Source organism: Mus caroli, chromosome X (genome assembly GCF_900094665.2).
Source record: "Mus caroli chromosome X, CAROLI_EIJ_v1.1, whole genome shotgun sequence".
NCBI lineage: Eukaryota > Metazoa > Chordata > Mammalia > Rodentia > Muridae > Mus > Mus caroli.
The window spans coordinates 6,525,617-6,547,309 of record NC_034589.1 but is presented as its reverse complement, the minus strand read 5'-3'; the positions used below and the strand labels follow the sequence as shown (position 1 = coordinate 6,547,309).

At 39.6% G+C, this 21,693-nt stretch overlaps 1 protein-coding gene across 2 annotated transcripts in view; it reads left to right on the top strand.

The window, feature by feature from the left end:
* Med14 (mediator complex subunit 14) overlaps positions 1–21,304 on the top strand; it is an 81,776-nt gene extending 60,472 nt beyond the window's left edge. The window contains exons 22-31 of one of the 2 annotated variants that reach the window (XM_021152961.2): positions 393–530; positions 3,171–3,282; positions 7,314–7,445; positions 9,696–9,878; positions 10,729–10,964; positions 12,313–12,492; positions 12,592–12,699; positions 15,687–15,812; positions 16,152–16,344; positions 18,950–19,325. In XM_021152961.2, coding sequence (XP_021008620.1) covers positions 393–530; positions 3,171–3,282; positions 7,314–7,445; positions 9,696–9,878; positions 10,729–10,964; positions 12,313–12,492; positions 12,592–12,699; positions 15,687–15,812; positions 16,152–16,344; positions 18,950–19,023 — 1,482 coding nt within the window. In that variant the 3' untranslated portion in view covers positions 19,024–19,325. Of the gene's footprint in view, positions 1–392; positions 531–3,170; positions 3,283–7,313; positions 7,446–9,695; positions 9,879–10,728; positions 10,965–12,312; positions 12,493–12,591; positions 12,700–15,686; positions 15,813–16,151; positions 16,345–18,949 lie in introns of both variants that reach the window. The other variant, XM_029473516.1, reaches the window with a different exon arrangement.
* The last annotated feature ends 389 nt before the right edge of the window (positions 21,305–21,693 follow it).

The window sequence follows — 21,693 nt, the reverse complement described above, 5'->3', positions numbered from 1 at the left end:
AGCTCTCAGGGTATTTAGTTTACTGGACTCTTTTTACTGTTTACAGTTTACCTCAATTTGTTCTCTTGCTCCAGAACTCAAATATCTCATTAGATTGTCTGCATATCATTTGTTACAATATTCTCAGTGATCATACATATTTTACTTAGGTTGTAAGATGTCTCAGCAGGTAAAGGCATTTGTCATCATGCCTGACAACTCAAGTCTTGGCCACAGAACCCACTTGATGGAATAAGAGAACTGATTCCTGGAAGATGTTTTTTAGCCTCCCCAGATACGCCATTGAAGATGCATACACATTCACACACACAAGTACACACATACATAAACAAATGGTTACATGGGGAAAAATATTTTGCTGAAGTAATTAAATTTTGTGTTTATACCTGTAGACTTTCCTGAACATGTTTGTTGATAGCAATCAAGATGCTCGGAGAAGATCTGTAAATGAGGATGATAACCCTCCTTCTCCTATAGGAGGTGATATGATGGACTCTTTAATATCACAGCTCCAGCCACCTCAGCAACAGGTAAATGTCTGCCTGCAAGTTTACTGTCCCACCTGTGGAACAGTTTCTATAGGTGTCAGCATTTCTTTGTTAAAAGATAGAATGTCTGTGGAAGACCAGGAAACCCCTATTAAAAAATTGTAACAGAGACAACAAGGAGACCTCCATTGGTAGGAAATGAGCACCTGAGGTCAAGGCTTTTTCCATTACTACTCATTTCTAATTGGGGGGAAAAAAGTCCCTTGCTGGATGCTGGGCAACCTTTTGTGCAGCAGCCTCACTGTGTCTTTGAAAGGCAGCTGTTACACATTTGTTGTTGTTCATTAAGTTCTCTGCCAAGCCAGCCAGTTCTAATTTCAAGGGTTCTTTTATCCACAGCTTCACCAAGTCATGGGATCACAGCTCCAAAGCTTTGAGCACTCTGCTGACTCCCTTCCCTTGCCTAGTTCAACAGCCCGCAAGCCAGCCTCAATTTGTTCTCACTTTGTCTCTCTTGAAATAGAAAGTAGTCACTCATTGGTCTTGGACTCCTAAACCAGTGCCTTCTGATTCACTAGCAGGGAAAAGACTCTGTGTGTCAGGGTACAAAGAACCTTTTGGCTGGAGCCTTTAGTAGTTGAGTTTACTTGTATGTGAATATACAGCCTGTTGGCAAGGTTCTGAGGAACATCCTTCAGAGGCAATTTTCTGAAGTAACTCACTGCTCCTCATCCGTAATCTTTTGCGAAATAGCACAGTCCTTGGGCTTCCTTGCTTCTGGCCTGGCTACTTATGCTTAGTAAGTACAATATGCTGGTGCTTGTGTCTTTCATAGAGTACTAGACTCTTAACAGCAAGAGTTTGTATATTACATGCCTGGCAGGTATTTCCTTCCCTGTATTTCGTTTTCTTGCTGACATAAAAATACAGGGCAGCCCAGTAAGGCCCAATATGAATACCTCTGTACCCAGAGTGGGGATGTGACAGATGTTGACTTACATGAGAAGATTGTAGACCATCACAATGGAGGAGGACCTTGCCCAGCAGTACCAGAGGAGTGCTGTTGCCGCTGCTCTTCCTCCTCCTCCTCTTCTTCCTCTTCTTCTTCTTCTTCTTCTTCTTCTTCTTCTCTGCTATTATTTTGCGGTTTTTTTTTTTTTTTTTTTTTTTTTTTTTTTTTTTCTCTTTGAATTGCTCTCTTTTAATTGTTTTTGGGGAAAGAGTAAGTCACATATTCTAGGAAAGCATTGATTGAGATGGGCTAGATAGTGGCCACAGCTAGTGTCATACTGACAATTGATAGANTCACAATGGAGGAGGACCTTGCCCAGCAGTACCAGAGGAGTGCTGTTGCCGCTGCTCTTCCTCCTCCTCCTCTTCTTCCTCTTCTTCTTCTTCTTTTTTTTTTTTTTTTTTTTTTTTTTTTTTTTTTTTTTTTTTTTTTTTTTTTTTTTTTTTTTTTTTTTTTTTACATTGTAGATCTCTCTTTGAATTGATTTTGGGGAAAGAGTAAGTCACATATTCTAGGAAAGCATTGATTGAGATGGGCTAGATAGTGGCCACAGCTAGTGTCATACTGACAATTGATAGAGAATCTGTTATTCCCCTCTCCCTAAATCATCCATTGGCTGCTTTCCAAGAATTTTATAGGTCACAGAAAAATCACACTGTAGCTTATTAAACATTCTGGTTTTGTACCAATAACTTTGATACTTGATATGAGATTTCCGACTGGGAGAATAGTTAGAGGCTAAAGGATTAGAGGTGGGTAGATTAAGGAAAAGTTAGCATGGTCTAGTGATGTTAGAAAGATTCATCAGTGTTACAACTCCAGAGATTCAACAGGAAAACAATTACCACCACCAATAAAAATTGTGTTTTGAGACAGTATCACTATTAGTCTTGGCTGTCCTGGGAACTCCCTCTGTAGGCCAGACTGGCCTCAATCTCACAGACATCAGCCTGCCTCTGTCTTCCAAGGTCTGGCATTAAAGGCATGCACCACCACATCTGCTTAGTTAATGTTTTTAAACATTTATCAAATGGTACATTTAAGAAGTGTTGAAGGCACATGCAGAAAATGAAGCAACATGAAGCTTTTAAGTAATTGCAATACTGTTCTATATTTTGCTATATGTGATTAATACCTCAACTTTAAAAAAACAGACTTGAAAGGTAAATGTAAAATATGCCCCTATCGTGTGTATGCTTGCATACATTTGTGGGTGACTCTATCACTGGAAAATGGATCAGGAGGAAGTGTGCTACCATGGAAGCTATATCTCCAGCTACATTTACCACTTTTTATTTGCTGCAAATGGAGGCAGCAATTAAAGGAATGGGCATTGAAAGATTCACCCTGATTTTACAGATGTTAACATCAAGGATAGAAATAAAACTGTGGCAGGAAAATGGGGGACATAATTGGTGATGTTGAAGCAGGTAAGAAATGAGGGGCTTGCTGGTTTTCAAACAGTTGCAAGCCTTTCCTTCTTCCAGACTTCCTAGTTTGCATGGTCGACGTGTATTTAGAATAGAGCTGTATCTAAATGGTTTCCTATATGGCAACCAGTGAAGCAGCAAAGCCTTATATTGGTCTAATGAGGAAAAACTACACATATTCTCTGTGGTTGACCAGCATGCCAACATATTAACTTTGCTTTTCTTTTTTTTTTCCACCAGCCATTTCCAAAGCAGCCAGGGACATCAGGCGCTTACCCTCTTACTTCACCCCCTACATCCTATCACAGCACAGTTAATCAGTCCCCCTCTATGATGCACACACAGTCTCCAGGTAAGATACGAGTTATTCTCTGTTCTTGTCCACCTCAAGAGGAAGCATTGCTTAGGTGACCTCAGGTGTCACACAGGTTTTTTTCCTGCTCTCTGTCTCATTATTTGCCTACATTCATTGGAGCAGTGCTGAAAAACCCACATTTGCCGTACTTCAGGAGCATTTTGAAAGATTTGTTTTAGGTGCCTAGAGCCAGACTTGTGGCACCATTTCCAAGTCTGCTAGTAATCTGATGGTCTGCATTAGAGGTTGACAGTCATAGGCCTAGGGCCAAATCTTAACCACCGTCTGTTCTTAAGTAAACAAACAAATGAAACAAAGCCATGTCAACTTATGTGCTATTCATGCCTGCTCTTTTTCACTCTCTCTTTTTTTATATATATATTTTGAGACTGGGTCTGATATTACCCAGGCTGGCCTTAAACTCACTCTGTAGTTAGACTGTCTGGAGATCATTGATCCTTCTCTGTTTTCTCCTCCCTAGTATTGGGGTTAGGAGTACACCACCATGGCTGACTCCTTTGTGATGGATGGCCTTGTACCCCTACTTCATATGTGAACCTTTGGGAGATGTGGCACTGATTTGTTCTCCAGCTCCCCGGAGTCGGGCACATCACATCTTATTTGTCCTGACAAAATGGCTTTGTTGGGCAGTCCTGTGCACTGTAAAGTGTGGGTGGCATGTGAAAATTTTACTTTTGACTGAATAGTTCTATGAAATCTCTTGAGCCTGAAGTTCAGCAGGAAACTGGGTCCTAGCCCCTGGCTCACATTTGCCATCTAAGAAATGACAGGCATCAGATTTCTTAAGGAAAATACCCTCTTACCTTGCAGTTTCCATTCTCAAATTAATAGGATAAAAAATTTAAATTGTTATATTGCAAAAGAAGTATTAGGTAAAATTGCATGTAAGATATAAGAAGTTAAATAATTTTGCCAGGCCTGGTGATGGAAATCTATAATCTCAGTTACTTTGGAGGCTAGGGGAACAGGATCAAAAGCTTAAGACCAAAAAAGAAAAAAAAGGGGGGTGGGGAGGGAAAAAAGAGTTTAAGACTACAAAATCTGAAAAAAATACAGAAAAGTCTGGGCCATAGTTCAGTGGTTGGGTGCTTGCTTAGCCTACGTACAAGAACAAAGCCTTTGGTTTAATGCATGGATAAAATAGTGAATGTCTTCCTCGTTAGCAGATGCTCTGCTTATTAGCTTGATATGTGTGTGTGTGTCTGTGTGTGTGTCTGCATTTGTGATACTAAAGATGGAACCCAAAGTCTCAAATATGCTAAACAAATGCTTTACCAGTGACATCTCCAAACCCGAAGCGTTTTCCCATTGTAAAGTAGAATTGGTATTATATGTTTTTTCTTTTTTCTTTATAAATTAATTTCCTAAAATCCCTTATGTATGTATACATGTATAGATATGTATGTATACATGTACATACATATAACAAATGTACATGTATCCACAGATCTTGCTAATCTGAGACACTTGTTTAACCCAGTCATTCCATTTGTAAATGAGAATAGCATAAAACACTGGCTATTCTAGCTGCCACCTTTCAACCCGTCTCATCATGGCAGCCTCTTCCTCTTTTGCATGACTCACTCACAGCCACTCAGATTGCTCAAGGAATTTGTTGATTTTCAAATCGGATCCTGGGGGAAGAAAGCAGGCAGCCACATCCTTGTTTTTTAGAAAAATCTTTAAATTTCCTACTTTTTGGAGGCTCTATGGGTATGCATGGTTCCTCTGTTTAGACACAGGTGTTGCGCCTTACTAAGGAGCCATTCAGGCTTTTGAAAGACTTGTTTGATAGAGGACTGGCCATTTCTGCCCTAGAGATGCTTCTTTGCCTCTGTCTCCTTCACCTTGACTCGGCTCAAGATGAGACTTAAAGGATGCCTTGGAAAAGGCCAGGCGCAAGGACACAGACTAGGTGGGTGGGTATTCCAGGCAGACCCCCATATCATGTGTGTGGAACCTGTGGTCCCAGAGTACACTGTCTTGAATGACCACAATATGGATAGGTGAGACTCTTCAAGCGTTTGGTCTTTACTGGATCAGCCATCCATATTTGGACTTTATTAGGGTAACAAAGGGGGATTATTATTATTATACCAGGGAGGAGCTGATTTTTAGTACTATAGAGGTCTCTAAATTCTGTGGTTACAAAAGTCCTAGAGATTTTCAAGTCTAAGTGTGCTGTAGACATTTGGTCTATGGAGGCCTGCAGCTTATCAGAGCTTCTTGGACCATAGGTTCAAGATTTGGAAGTTATCATCCCCAGGATCATTAAAGGCTGAGTGGGTGGGAGAGCTTAGTGTCCCTATGAATAGCAGAGGTGAAAGTCGCAGCCGGAGAGGATCTAGGCAGATAGATACCCAGAACCCCAGGGGTATGTCTCTAGGAAAAGCAGAGACTACTGTTTAGGAGGAAGGGGAAAATGCATTTTAAGTAATTATAATAGTAGACAGACATGCTTGCTATGAATATGCCAAGCCCAATTCTAAGCGCTTTACTCATTTAATCCTCACAGCAAACTTATGGCATAGGTCCCATTATTATTCCCATTTTATGGAGAAAAACCGAGGTATGGAGAAGTTAAGTCACATGTCAGATCATACAGCTAAATAGGTAAATATAACACATGTCAACTGGTTGACATATTTATTGAGTACACGATATTGCTTAAGTATTTTAGAACATAAAAAAATGAAATTATCCTATACTACAGTAAAGAGTTTGAAACGTGCTAACACTGAATGATAATAAAGCAAGTATTTATAGTTGAGTTTATTCTTAAGTTCTCCCTTTGAAGTCCTTTAAAGTTAAAATCCCTCCTATGGCTTTAAGTGCCATCTTTAAGTGCCTGTCTCCCAGTTTCTGTATGTATTTTAGATCTCACTTTGGAACTCCAGCCTTTGATTTTCTAATTATCTATTCAGTACTTCCACCTAATATCTAGTGGCTTGCCAAAACTCACTAAGGCTGAAACTATATTCCTAGTTTCCCAGTCCTGTTTCCTGATCCTTGTATGGACAATACATTCAGAAGGAGGCAGCCCCTTCTTTCATATTCCTTGGCATATTCTGCTCATATTAGAGATACACAGAATATGTTTGCTTATATACCCATATTGAGTTATTTACCAAATATTATTGACCATGTCCTGTTTTTAAACCCAAATTGAAGCCTTTTGCAGTACCCCAACCAGTCTTCAGTTACCCTAGCAGCTTATACCAGCCACTAGAGTGATCCTTTCTAGACAGAAGTTTGGTAATGGCTTCCATTCCAGTCTCTAATTGTCACCCATCATGTGGGACAAACTATCTGTCCTTAGAGTGGCCTCTAAGTCCACAAGCGGTCTGGAACTCACCTTTAAACTCTGCCATCTCCTCTCAGGCCACCCTTGTTCACTCTTTTCCAGCACTCTGCCCCCCTTCCTGTCACACAAACTATCTTTGAGACCTTTGGATTGGCTCATCTGTCTGCCTGGATTATCTTTCTCCCTGTGCTGTGTCCTGCATTTTTCTTCCTGTCTGGTTCACACGTCAATTTAGGGTCTTTAAGTCTGCCACCACAAGGAATTCTTTTCCTTTGCACTGGTCTTCCCCCTAGCACTTGTCGTTACCTTCTAGGTCCGTCGCGCTCCTTTTACTAGATTACACGCTCCAGGAGGGCAGGAGTTGTCTTATGTTAACTGTGTCCTTTGTGCCTACAACAGTGCCTGGCAAGAAGCTGGCACTCTCACCTATTTGTAGACGAGGTCTACAACTAAAGAGTGCAGTGGTTCTATTTCTTTGCAGTTAGTGACTATAAGAGTTACAATGGGGATCCATAGATTTGAACTTTCCTGTAAAGAGAGGTCTTTCCAGTTTTTCTTCCTGCTATTTATGGGGCTTATTCTGTCTCTTTAGTCTCTAGGGAGGGTTTTTGTTTTGTTTTGTTTTTTTGTTTTTACTTGTGCTCCTTGGACAGGACATACTATGTGTCCTGTGAGATCATCTGTAATTATTTTCCTTTATTAGGAAATCTGCATGCTGCCAGCTCCCCCAGTGGGGCTTTGAGAGCCCCATCACCAGCGTCATTTGTTCCAACTCCTCCCCCATCCTCGCATGGAATCTCAATAGGACCAGGGGCCAGTTTTGCTAGTCCACATGGTGAGTCCATACATGGAAATCGCTATAGCATTTAGAGTGTGATGGAAAAGTAATTTTTGTTAAATAAAATTCCTTATTGAAAAACTGGTAATTTATTGAGGAGTGGCAAAAATACGACTTGAGCAAAAAGACATTTTTTCATAGTTTACTCACACAGAGGCACTGACTGGTCGGTCTGTGGCTGTCTTCCCCTGCTTGTCCTTTTTGTCACCTGCTGCTTGCTTGCTGGCCATCCTGTAGCTCTATGTTTGCTTTCTAGCTATTGGCCTGTCTCCCCCTCACATACCTCCCCCTAACCTAGGTAGGTACCTTCCCAGATGAGTGGATTCTCAGTGGAATCAAATAAACATTAGAAGGAGGTAGACAGTGAATTGTCCCCCTGTGATTGTTGTCAGTTTGTTTTTTGAGACAAGATCTCGCTATATAGCCCAGGCTGGCCTCCAGGTTGCAACAGTTCTCCACCCCAAGTGCTGAGATTAGAAGCAGGATACAGGACACCCGACTTAAATGTTTTCTTTCATGTCACCAGACAGCCACCTTACCTCTTTTCTCAGAGTCATTTGTCTTACTGTTTTCTGATATATTCTTTATTCTTATATTGCTTATTTTTAGTTTACGTGTGTGAGTGTTTTGTCATGTATGTATGTGAATCATGTGCATTCCTAGTGTCCCTGCCTAGAGGTCAGAAAAGGGTATCAGAACCCCTGGAATTGGAATTACAAGTGGTTGTGAGTCACCCTGTGGGTGTTGGAAAGCAAACCCTGGTAGATCCTTTGTAAGAAGAAATGATCTTAATCACTGAGCCATTTCTCTCTCCCTCCCCGGGTTTATATTCTTACAGATCTGTTTTACGCACGCACACACACACACACACACACACACACACACACACACACACACTCACCACCTCCTCCCCACCTTACATGGCAGCATATTATATACACTGTTCACTTAAACATCGTAAACACTGGTGCCACACTAGAACATAAAGAACAACTTCAGCCTTTCAGCTGTGTTCAGCTATGACTTTACTTCTTATTAATACTATTGTTTTTTAACATTTGTCAGTGAATACTCACTGTCATACTACAAAGCTTTATAACATCCCGTGTCTGGGTATACTGTAACTTAAGTATAGTTCTATTTTGAATGTTTACATTTTTTCACAATTAAAAATGCTGCCATAGGTACACGTATCCATGATCTCCTTACATAAGTTCCTGAAAATGTCATTGAGGTCATTGGACAACATTGGGCATATTTCTTACCTGAAGGGCTGTACCAATTTCTTGTAGCAGCTGGGGAGAATGCCTGTTGTCCTCCCACATAGCCAACATGGGATATTAGGATTTTCTAAAAGTAACTGGGCCACTTTTCTGGGTGAAAAAATTTGGCATTTTAATATTAGATATGTTTTTCTTGATTATTAGTGAAATTTCACTTACTGAATTCACACTTTTTTTGAGTGCCCATTTGTCTTTAGTGTCTCTTTATTTCTCCCAATTTACCTTGCCTATTTTCCTGGGCTCTCCTTTTCCTTACTTATTTTTAAGACTTTTTTTTTTTTTTTTATTAAGTCAAGACCATTTATTCACTAAAATAATCAGTATACTTTCTCAGTGTTTCATTTGAGGACAAAACAATATATCAAAGATCTCTTTGTGGTGAAATTTAAAATGTCAAATTGTTAAGGAAGCCACTGCTTTCAAAACTTGATTCTCAGTTATATTTCTTATTCAGTGAATAAAGAAAATGTATAGTTTCCTTCCCTTGTCCTTCTCTGAGAAGAATGGAAAGATAATTTTTCAGAGCTGGTCTTCCTCTCAGCAGAGCTTGATGTTTTCGTTAATTGTGTGGGACCTTCTCTGGAGGAAAGTCCATCCTTTCTTAGTCTCTTCACTTCCCTAACTCTGCAGCCCACTTTGAAAGTCCACAAACCCTAGCAGGGCATGGGGGTGCACACCTTTAATCCCAGCACTGGGGAAGCAGAGGCAGGTGGATTTCTATGAGTTCAAGGCTAGTCTGGTCTGCAGAGTAAGTTCTAGGGCAGCCAAGGTGATGCAAAAAGACCCTGTGTCAAAAAGCAACGGGAAAGAAAGTACCAAAAACGCCACAGAAACAGAGACTTGGGTGCAGTGTGAAACAGGAAATGACTCATTCTTTAAGGCTCTGGCTCTTTTCGCATTCTTTGAGGACATTAAAATATGTGTTTTGAGAATTATCTGTTTTATTACACTTTTTTTTTTTCAGGAACCCTTGACCCTAGTTCTCCATACACTATGGTGTCACCAAGTGGACGAGCTGGAAACTGGCCTGGGTCTCCTCAAGTGTCTGGACCCTCACCAGCAACCCGTTTGCCTGGAATGTCACCAGCTAACCCATCTCTGCATTCTCCTGTTCCAGATGTTTCTCATTCTCCTCGAGCTGGCACAAGTGAGTGTTGTCAGCACTGTTTTTCCAAAGCAACACCAATGTCCGACTCCGCCTTCACATTTCAAAGTCACAGTGTATTTCTCTAAGGAGAATTTCCAAACCTTAACCTTTTTTTCCTTTACAAATCAGTCTGCAATATTAATTAGCAATGTCATGAAAAATGTATTAAGAAAAAGGCTTATGTCCTTTAGAAGTCTTAAGAAACTGAGTCTCTGCACCTCTCTCAATGTCTGCTAACTTACGTCTTCAATATTGAACCACAAAAGATACCTTAAGTTAACCACCAAAGGCATAGCAGTTAATAGAAGAGATTTTAAAAGTGTATGTTTGCTTATCTTCATAACGTTCAGTGCTTAAAGCAACAAATGCTATGTTAGCTCACAATGTTTGCTTTGATAAACTCTCCTGAGCTAGTTGACTTTTGTGTCTGCAATAGGTAGCCTAACCATAGCCTCCGCTGGCATGGATTCTCTCTGCTCTGTGTGGTCTCACAATCCGTCATGGCTTGTTTACCCAGTGGATCGAGCACATGACAGAGGACATGGGAGTCTTGTAACTATTCCAGCATCCCTTGCAAAAGCAGACCACAGGACCAAGCAGAGTTTAGGTTGAGAAGCAGAACCCAGTTCCTTGAAGGAGTCCCTACAGGATCACATTGAACCTGAATACAAGCAGAAGATTCACAGTAGCTGACTCTGCTATCTGAGAAGTGACATATGATTCCTTCATAACAAGGATGAGTTACAAGAGTTACAATGACCTGGCAACTGTCTGAAGTAGGCAAAGCAGGCAGCAATGGCATAGTGTGTATGCATTTATAATTGAACTTACCTGTTTTACTTCCCAAAAGGTTCCCAGACAATGCCAACCAACATGCCTCCACCTCGAAAACTACCTCAGCGCTCCTGGGCAGCATCTATACCCACCATTCTCACTCATAGTGCCTTGAACATCTTACTGCTACCCTCTCCAACGCCAGGCCTTGTGCCTGGCCTGGCAGGTAGTTACCTTTGTTCCCCACTTGAGAGATTCCTTGGATCTGTCATCATGAGACGACACCTTCAAAGAATTATCCAACAGGAAACGGTATGAGTATTATGCAACTTTCTAAGTGGTCATTGGCAAAGGCAGAAGACAATCTTTGTGTGGGTTACCTTCTTAACCATCCTGGTAGAGTTAGGCTTCAAGTCTTTACCTAGCATTAAAGATGGAGCCCACTGGTTTTTCTCCTTACATTAGAGGGTTGTACACTTTACTGTTCTGTGTTTTCTACATCATGTGCTTTACCAGGACCGAGGAACAGATTATCACACTAACCACATTCAGTGCACATAGATTCTGACCGTGCACAGACAAATGACTGTTTGCTCTCTGATGCGCTTTAGTAGATAGACTGACTTTGAAGTCGAGTCTTCATCAAAATCAAAGTGTTGATCATAGGCATTAGGGCTTCTTTTAAATTGATGAGTAATTACATTTGTTTAAAATCTTACATCTAACCAACCTTATGGTGATAACATTCTTTATTTATATTTACCATCATTACCAATAGCTACATGTGTTAATGAAGTAGCCAAACTGTTTGTTTGTAATAAATACTATATACACTTGCCTCAAAGTCATTTCATAATCTTTATAGTCACATATTTTAAAAAGAATGTAAAAAGTATTTTAATTTGGATTGTGTAAAATAGTGAGTTTCATTTGATTTTTTATTTAATGTTAATTGTTAATTAATACTTTGTTAATAATTAATAAATTAATTAAGCTGATTACTAAGTTTTAATTAATTATTTATTAATGTGTATGGGTGGTTTTGCCTTCCTGTCTGTGTACCACATGCATGCAGTGTACACGAAGGCCAAAAGAGGCCATCAAGTCTTCCTGGAACTGGAATTACAGTCGTGAGTCCTAGGGTGCTGGGAATCAAACCTAGTTCCTCTGGAAGAGCAGCTCCTACTCTAATGTTTTTCTTTTTCTATCCTTTAAAAAAAATATTACTTGTCTTATGTATGAGTACACTGTAGCTGTCTTCAGACACACCAGAAGAGACATCAGATCCCATTAAAGATGGTTGTGAGCTACCGTGTAGTTGCTGGGATTTGAACTCAGGACCTTTGGAAGAGCAGTCAGTGCTATCTCTCCAGCCCCAATGTTTTTCATACGTGAACATACTTATTCATACTCTCCCCCATTGCCCTCTCTTTTCACTGTACCCCTGTTCAATATTAACATATGTTAATTAAATTGCCATTCAGCTTAGAGAGGATGAGAACTGTGGTGCAGCCTCAGTTCTGCTATTCGTGGTCCCTTGTAGCATTGGGCTTTGTGACTCTCTTCAGAATTACTGGATCAACATGTTTTCCTATTGAGACAATTTTGTCAGCTAAGTTTATGTCTTTCCCTGTTGATTTGCTGCATCCTTGTTTTACAGTTGCAGCTGATCAATTCCAATGAACCTGGTGTAATCATGTTCAAGACAGATGCCCTGAAATGCAGAGTAGCCCTTAGTCCCAAAACCAACCAGACCCTTCAGCTAAAAGTGACACCTGAAAATGCAGGACAATGGAAACCTGATGAGCTTCAAGTTTTGGAGAAATTCTTCGAAACAAGAGTATGTGTTTCCCAATCCATGCTTGACTTTAGTCAGTGAATCCATGAAGTCGAAGTAGAATGAAGAGTAAGGTGATTTCTTTCCCCCTACCCCCCGTAGGTTGCAGGACCGCCATTTAAAGCCAACACACTTATAGCCTTCACCAAGCTGTTGGGAGCGCCGACACACATCCTCCGGGACTGTGTGCACATAATGAAGTTGGAGTTGGTGAGTTGCTGAGAAACACAAACTTTTCTAATGGGGTCTGTTGGAAGAGACTGTAGAACAGTACTTATGGTCTAGCTCACTCACTTTGCATATCATTCCATTTCTCCTAAAATTCATTTCCTTTAAGATAATAAATTTTATCTATTTAATAATAATTACTATTTAGTACTAAGATATTAATAGGGACTTACTGTGTAGTCCTGGCTATCCTCTATGTGCTTGCCTCTAGCCCCTAAGTGGGGAGCTAAAGGATTCAATTCAAGAAGTATCTTCTTAGTTTTGACTTCAATTTGTCCTTGATAAGATATAACCCCTCTCCAGCCATTCTCAGCAAGCAGACTTCCCAGAAGCTAACTTCTTGCAGAGATGGTTTGATGAGAAGAGCAAAGATCTCTCTTGTATTTGTATCTATTTCCATTATGAAAGACTTTACATGTATTTATTTATTTCTAATCTGGCTCCCCACCTTTGTGTCCCCTTAATATCCGTGAATTCTCAAGTGTTCAGTCACACAGAGCAGGTGCCAAAAGGGCAGCAGTCATCTTTAGTGCTCTAGGTATCTGTTCTTGCTTTTGTTTGAGCCTTTTCAGGGTCGCTGGTGTTTTTTGTACAGCTTGGTTTTCATTTGTATTTGGGTTTCTAGAGCCAGTAAAAGAAATGGCTACTAGCAGAATGATTTAAACCAATAGCAGTTACTTCAGTCTTAATTCTAGAGAGAAGTCCTAAGTCAAGGTATCTTTGAGGACGTGTTCTCTAAGGGCTCCACAGGAGGATATGTGTCTCGTCTCTCACTTGGTAACTCAGCTTTTGCTTCTGTAGCCATTACTCTGACCTATGGATCCCCAGGTATAAGGGCGCTAGCTACCTGATAGTCTCTTCTTAACTTGCTTATAGCTGCAAAGACCTCATTTTCAAGTGAGATCATACTGAACTGGCTGGTCCTGAGGATAAGGACTTCTTATCTTGTTCTGGCACACAATTCAACCCATAACAACCCTCCAGTATTTGCTAGTGTTCATGAGAGAGACCATTTCCAGAACGTCGTGCTTAACAACTCTTACCAGAAATCCACGGAGTAAATCTTTCACATTTTAGATCTTTCCACATTTTAGAACATAAAATGTTTCCCATTTTCAACAAAACTAATGTTCTTTTAAGTCAGTGAAGTAACATGGCTAAATAACCACTCCTCCCTAACCTTCATTCCTACCCTAGAATCAAACCCAGAACCTCCCGTGCTCAGTCATTGAGCTACATCCCCAGCCCCACAGTCTTCTACACCTAAGTATTACAAAAGGACGCAACAAAGAACTTCTAAAAAAGCTTTTCCTTTATCTGTAGTTTCAGTTTCTAGGACAAATTGGTGAACCAAAGGATATGTAGATGTCATTAGGCAAATTATTCTCTCTGTTGAGGTTACCCCAGTTTATGTTCCCATAAGCACCCCCAGCTCAGTTATCAATCTTTTTCCCCCTCATTTTATACCATTGATAGTTTTAGCTATTATAAACCTTTGCTATAAATAGGTATTTTAAACCTTTGGTAAATTTAGCTAGTTCTTTTTGTTATTTACTTTTTCTTGTTTTTTCAGAATTACTTATTCTTATGTAACGGTTACCTGCATGTATGCCTGTGCACCACATCTGTGCCTGGTACCCCTAGGAGGCCAGAAAGCACTGTCAGATTCCCTTGGAGTGGTGTTAGAGATGATTGTGAGCCAGAGCCAGATCCTTTGAATCACTCAGTCATCTTTCAGCACTTTTTTTTTTTATTTCGTGTGTGTGTGTGTGTGTGTGTGTGTGTCTGTACCTCAGTTTATGCAACTGAGTGCAGTGCTCATGACAGCCAAAGAGATCATTGAATCCTCTGGGGCTGGTTGTGAGTTTTGACATGGGTTCTGGAAAATAAACCCAAGTCCTCTGCAAGAGTAACAACAAGCTCCCTTAACCTCTCAGCCATCTCGGCATCCCAAGATGGATGTTCATTTTACTTTGCATGTCTATATATGTGCATCTGTGTGTATGCCATATGCGCATGAGTGCTGGCATAGTCCGAAAGAGACGGCATCGGATTCCTTTCAGCTGGACTTAACGTCGGTTGTGAGCTGCCTCATATAGATGTTAGGAATCAAACTTGGGTGCTCTGGAAGAACAGTATGCATTTTTAACCTGCTGAGTTCTCTCTCCAGCCCTATGTTTTAGGTGTTTCTTAAAACTATAGTTTGAGCCTTGATGATAGATGGTGTTTATTTGATTAACCTAATACCCCCCCCTCCTCCTTTTTGTTGCCATTTTAGTATCAGGTTTAAGGAGGCAAGGGTTTTTTTCTTTTTCTTGTTTTTCTTTCTTTTTGGTTTTGTTTAGATTTTCATCTGATAGGATAGAACAGACATTATAAGTCAGAAAGATCTCTTTGAGATTTTGAAGGAGGAACTATGTATCTATAAAAGCACCTGTGATTTTCTCCTCCAAACTATCACCATGGCTTCAGTCGTTTATTTAGGGAAGCAGTTAGAAACAGGACTTAGAAACCAAAATGAACCTCAGTCAACAAGAACTTTAAGTGACATGAGTTGGTCCTTATTTGTAGGAGGGAGCAGCATATGTCAGAGTGCCAATGCATGTTCGTGAGCATGATTAGAGCCTCACTCAAAATGTGGGTCTAATAATTTGAAGGCACTGGTTGGGATGCAGGGAGGAAGCAGTGAAGCCCTGAGCGTTGTTGGCTTTATGAAAACAATGGGGCAAGAGTTGGTATCAGAGACACTGCAGCCACTGGCCTTGGACGGAATAAAGGAGAACATAGCGCCCAAATTTACTCCAGAGCTTTTAGTTGGTTGTTTCATGGATTTTTTTTTTTTTTAAGTAAAAGTGCATGCTGTCTGGATCAATAAATGTAAGGTGAAGTTCTAACTCCTCAGACTCCATAGCAGATGTAATTTTTAAATGTTAAGAGGTTTTTGTCATTATTTTTCCCCTTTACAACAGTTCCCAGACCAAGCAACGCAGCTGAAATGGAACGTTCAGTTTTGCCTCACCATCCCTCCCAGTGCACCACCAATTGCACCTCCTGGGACACCAGCTGTGGTCCTGAAATCCAAAATGCTATTTTTTGTAAGTATCACCTGACATCGTCTGTGCGTGCAGAGTTTCTGAGGAAAAAGCCACATGAGCATTATAGAACATCTTTGGAGTGAGCTCTTTCCTGTTAGGTATATGCCTAGAGTTTTCCACTGTTAGACTGTGGGGTTCTTAGCTCCCTTAGTAACAACAGAGATTTATTCAAGGTTGTAATTGGGAGACAATTATAACATTCGGGTGGGTCTCACTTTTTTCCTCATATTTAATTTTCCTGTACTTGCTGTGTCTTATTCTGAAAGTAAATGATAGTACCTCTCACAAATCGAGACAAATATTTGATTTTCTGTTTTTATTCTCTTTGTGTATCTACAGCTTCAACTAACTCAGAAAACATCAGTCCCTCCCCAAGAACCTGTTAGTATAATAGTTCCAATTATTTATGATATGGCTTCAGGTACCACTCAGCAGGCAGACATTCCCAGACAGCAGAACTCTTCTGTTGCTGCGCCAATGATGGTCAGCAACATTCTGAAGAGGTTTGCAGAGATGAACCCTCCACGACAAGGTACATGAGCAGTAGATGGTATTTTGTTGCATATATGTTATAACACTTCCTTTGAGAGAGACCTCCCTCCCATTCCCTCTCTTCTCCCTCCTTCCCTACTCTGCATCCCAATCCTAGCACTAGTACTCTGTTGCCATGGCCTCTTAGTTAGTGTCTGCCTGTCGCTTTCTTTCTTTCTCACTGGTTCTTCAGTTTTGTCCATTTCTCTGCTGCCTGGACTTTTTTGTTAGCAAATGACTATTGGGACTGAGCCAGTTGCCAATGCCAGAAGCTTGTATTTATAGCACACATTGCCACAAAGCCCTAGGTTAGGATGATAGACTTTTCCGTGGCTGTGAATCCCTGCCTTGCCATCAGTACCTGCCACTCTGTACATCACAAAGTTGGAATGCATGTTGGTTTCTCATACTCCATGGTTCGATCATGAATAGAATACTATGATCAAAAGTTGTGTATCTTCTAAATGTTTTGTGAAGAATAAAAGCTGATACAAATGGCATCGCTGCTTTTTGAGCTTCTTATGTAAGTGTCAGGCGGGTGCAAGTGAGCCTTTTCCCTGAGCGCACACTGAAGCTCTGAGACTGGACATTTCCCAGGAAACCAGAGTGTTTCTGGACAGATAAATGAGGTCCCTTCGACAATGGAGTAGCCCACACTTAACTCCTGGCAATGCCAAATTTGGGGGTCTAAATCATGAAGCTCAGCAAAGAGAACTTTGCTTCAGTTTTGCTCATTTCTAATATTTATGAATGTACACTCATGCCTAATGCTAAGGAAGTCCTCTTTATAGCCTTAGAATAGCTTGCAAACAGATTTAGGAGAAATGAGGACCAAGCTGTTCTCTGAAACACTTTAAAGTATCAGTGTGAAAAGTTTTAGGGATCCTGAGGGGGGAAAAGAAGCTTTTAAAAGCTCTCTGTTCCCCGTTCCATACCTAGGTAAGGGCTTGCCTCGGTTTCTAAGGGATCCACTGGGCAGTAGAGAACAGTGTGCTTCGTTGGTTAGAATACTTCTGACAACTTTCTGCTTTCATTCTTTAACCTTTCTCTTCAGCTGAGAATAGGTCCTCAGGAATCAAAATTTAAAGCCATCACAATTCTCAAGTTAGCAGTCTAGTAGAACTCGGATGGTAAACATAATTCCTTCATATGGACAACTTTTAAGTATATCCTATCCACTGGGATTGAAAAATTAAAAGGGAAATGATTTGATCCTACTGTGATCTAGCAAATTTTCTACCTATCAGTGAAAGTGTCAAAGTGTGTATGCATGTCCCTGTATGTGCAGGCATGCATGCACACACATGCGCTTGCACATGTCCGTGCACACATACACACCTCAGTTTGTTCAGAATTGGTAAGGTATTATGGGGGTGCTTTCTTTTTTTCTTTTGTTCCTTCTTTGGTTGGACAAACCTTTGGATTTCCTTTGTCCTTTTGTCTGTACCCTCATTTTCCAGTGCTTGGAGCAAAGACTGGCAGTGACTTGCAGAGGAACACAGTGTCCTACCCTTTGACAGGCCATAATTCCTATGAGGGCTTCAGTTCACCCCCGATCAGCCATAAGTAGTGTCAAAACGTTCTAACAGGAAGGATCTAGCTTTGTTTTATACTGGAGGCTGAGTCATGAGGATGAGGAATACAGGCGTACCTCCACAATCGAGTTTTTACATCCTTGCCATGAAATATGTCAGCTTCCTTGCCCTTCTCCCACAGTGCAAACATTTTGAGGGAAAATACTAGCTTGGTTCAGTGGTGTTACACCTGTAATCTCTGCCCATGGAGGCTGAGGCAGGAGAGTTTTGAGTTCTAAACTAGTTTGGCTTACATAGACCATTTGTTGTCTTATAGCAACTACAATGAAAAGAAAAGGGGAAAAATAACTAAGCTTAAATAAACCTTTTCTCCTTTGAAAACAGAAACAAAACCTCCTTTATTTTTGTATTTAATTGACTTCAGTCTTAATGTGTAAATTTAGAAGTCAAATATTTCCCTGAAGCCAACAATCTCTATGAGCGGTCATAGACTTTCACTGTGCAGTATAACTTCACTAGCCAAATTTAAAATTTAACCTAACTACAATATAAAATGAAAATGTTGAATTTCTTAGCCAAAGTAGTGCTGTGTAGAACATGCACATTTCTTTTGCTGCAGAACATTCTATTGGTCAGCAGTATTACTATACTTAGTGGAAGTATCCTTATCTGCCCTTTCATGCAGTTAGCTGGAAGGACATCAAGGATGTCATAACCAATGCACTGATATACATTAGAACCATCATTAGATCAAGAATGCATTAAGTATTCTAAAGTCAGACTGTTAAAGTTTTATCCAATGTGGCACTGCTTCCGCGCATTGAAAGCATCTCTTTCTCTCTGTTTAAGCTTGACATGTGCTCCCAGTTTCTTCCTGAGACAAAAACAATGCCCAACCCAAATACAATGTTACACCACACCAGTTTCTAGTGCCTAAAATCTGAATAGTTTAAAATACTTAAAGTCTTTGATTTCAAATTCGTGACTGATTTTAACCATCCCTTCCCTCACTGGTGTGTTAACGTCTCTCCTCCACTGCGAATAGCTAATGACCATTTTTCTCTGTTGCAGGTGAATGCACAATATTTGCAGCTGTTCGTGATTTAATGGCTAATCTTACACTGCCCCCTGGTGGGCGTCCATAGACACTATTGTTTTTAAACCAGGAAGGCTGACTAATGAAACAAAACAACACACACACACACAAAAAGGCTGAATTCAGCCTTCAGTTTTAAAAATGAAAAGGACTTTTTTTTTTAACCTTAAGAGCTAAATATTCTAAACTGGCAACATTTTCAGGGTGCACTTCATCAAAAAGACCATCAAATTTTTTGTATAGTGAACTTGTATAGTGTGTTTAAAATGCGACACATTTCAAACTAGGTAACAGATCAGTGTCCTCGTGCCAGTAATAGATTTAATATTCTGTTTTATACTATAAAATAATGAAAATGCCAAACTTGTTTATTTAATTGTTTTCTTATGTTTTGGGTGTAATGGTCCTTTTTGATTTTTTTTTTTTTAAGGCAGGTCTGTCAGTTTTGAATACTGTAAAACTGTGACAAACTTTATATTGAAGCTGTATTTTAATATGCCCGCTTTGAATCCTTACTCCGAAATGGTTTTGGGAGCTGTTAAACACATCCCAAAGAAGCAATATTTAATAAAACTAGGATCTAAAAGAGACACTCACTTGTGTATGTATAAGCTCTCTAGAGTTCTTAGGGCCTCCCTTCATCTTTAACCTGGTGGGGCCAGTCAGTTTTTCAATTATATATGTCTGAAATTTGACCAAAAACATTCTTGTTTTAAGGTTAGTTTCTTCAGCCATTCCTCACCTGACTGGTGATAGTATTTAGCACCTCAGTTGTTTTTCAGTATAGGATTTCGATAAAACAAAAGAGCTTTGTCTTATAAAGAGAGTGATTTATAATGATCAAGGATCCCAAATAATACGATTCTCGTGTGTGAGAAAATGGGAACCTTTTTGCTAGGAAAATGTCATTTTTAAGGTATACTTAAAAATGTATACAGCATTAACTAGGAACAAAAAACGTGACTGCTCTAATTTGCATGACGTTTTTCTTTTATCTTATTTAACTTTTTACCTTCGCCAGCCCATTTGGGGTTGTTCTAAACAATCTCAATTTAATCTGTCGTCAGCAAAACAATAGGACGTTTTGCTGGTCACAACCTAGTCCAGTCATTTAAAAAGTCCACAGTGCAGTGCCTGTCCAGTGTTCAGTGGAGTTTCTGGCACTGGTACGTCTCAATAGGATTTCTTTTTAAGAGTACTGTACTGTTTCTTGCAGCCAGTCAGGGACTTTTTAAACTTTAATGAATATGGTGTGATTCAAATGTCATCTGATAACTTGATGTTATTTGGAGCAGTTTTTTTTTGTTGTTTTGTTTTGTGTGTTTTTTTTTTAAATGATAATATCATGCTGAGTTATCTAGACAATGTATTATCCTTGATGAAATTTTAGATGTTTGTCTGATTACATTTTAAGATGATTGAGCTTCTACAAGTATAACCATGAGATTCTAGTTTTTTAAGTATCTTACTGCAACTGTATCATGTGTTCTCCTCAACTTGGCTTGAGTCTCCCTTTGCAGTCAGAGTTGAGGCCTTCTTTGTCTTCTTTGTCTTTTTTCTGCTTTCATCTCCTGCTTTTCACCCAACTCTGCCACTGTTCCAGAGTAGGGGACTAAACTTTTCTTCTTCCTTTAGCTTAACCTTTTTCTCCTTCTGTTTCCAGTTCTCTTCACAGTACTAATCACATGGGTTCGGCAATCTAAGATGTCTTGATCAGGAGCCAATCCTTTTCTATTTGGAGCTGAATCCTAGCTTTCATGTAGAAATCTACATGTATATACAAGAAATGTATTTTTATCTGCAGGATGATATTGTTTCAAATAATTTTATTAATAGAATTAACTTTTCAGGTATTTTCTCTTTTAAGTGTGGTTTTAAAATGTTAAATGAATTTTTATACATGATGCATTCAATGGCTACTTTTTTCCTAATTATAACACCTTTGAATGCATTGTGTAAATCAAGTAAGATAGGATTCAATGAACAGAATTTGATTTTGATGCTTATTAAGAGTAAACCAATGAATTTGAATTTTGATATCATGCTTGGTACTTGGAATTGGTATATACTTTATTAAAGCTTGGAAATACTTAGCATTTGAATCGTAACTTTCATCACGAACCATGTCTTTTGCCTCTTTTGTTAACCAGATTCAATCAAAGAAACTGGATGCCATAGTGATTTTTCTCTAGTAGGTGGTTTGGAACTTGATTTTAAGGTGTTTTCAATGTGATTTTAGTATTTACGGTAATAAATAAAATTTATACAAGTTTCAGAGAACTACCAACTCTCTTTGGTGAAGATGTTTTGGGTTGTAATCCTGGCTTAGTATTAGTTCAACCCTGAAAGAAGACATCAGTCCTGATTCACCGTTTTCCCTTTTACATCTACAAAACTTTCATTTCAAAATGTATAAAAGGACTTTTCACCTTAAGAGAAAAGGGAGAATGTCATCAAAAATATGGCCACTTAGTAATTGCAGGAACTGACTATTGTTTGAAAGTTAACTGACTTAAGGGTAGGCATACATGGTTTTTCCTGCCATGTTTTTCCCCTCCAAAAGAAATACCAATTAAGCTTTTTCTTTCTTTTTTTAAACAAGACAGGGTCTTGCCATGTTGCCCAGGCTGACCTTGAACCTCCTAAGTCAAAGTCACTTCTGCGTATTGGGAAAACAGGGCTGTTCCCTACTTACAGAACTTATTAAAGTATTACAGAG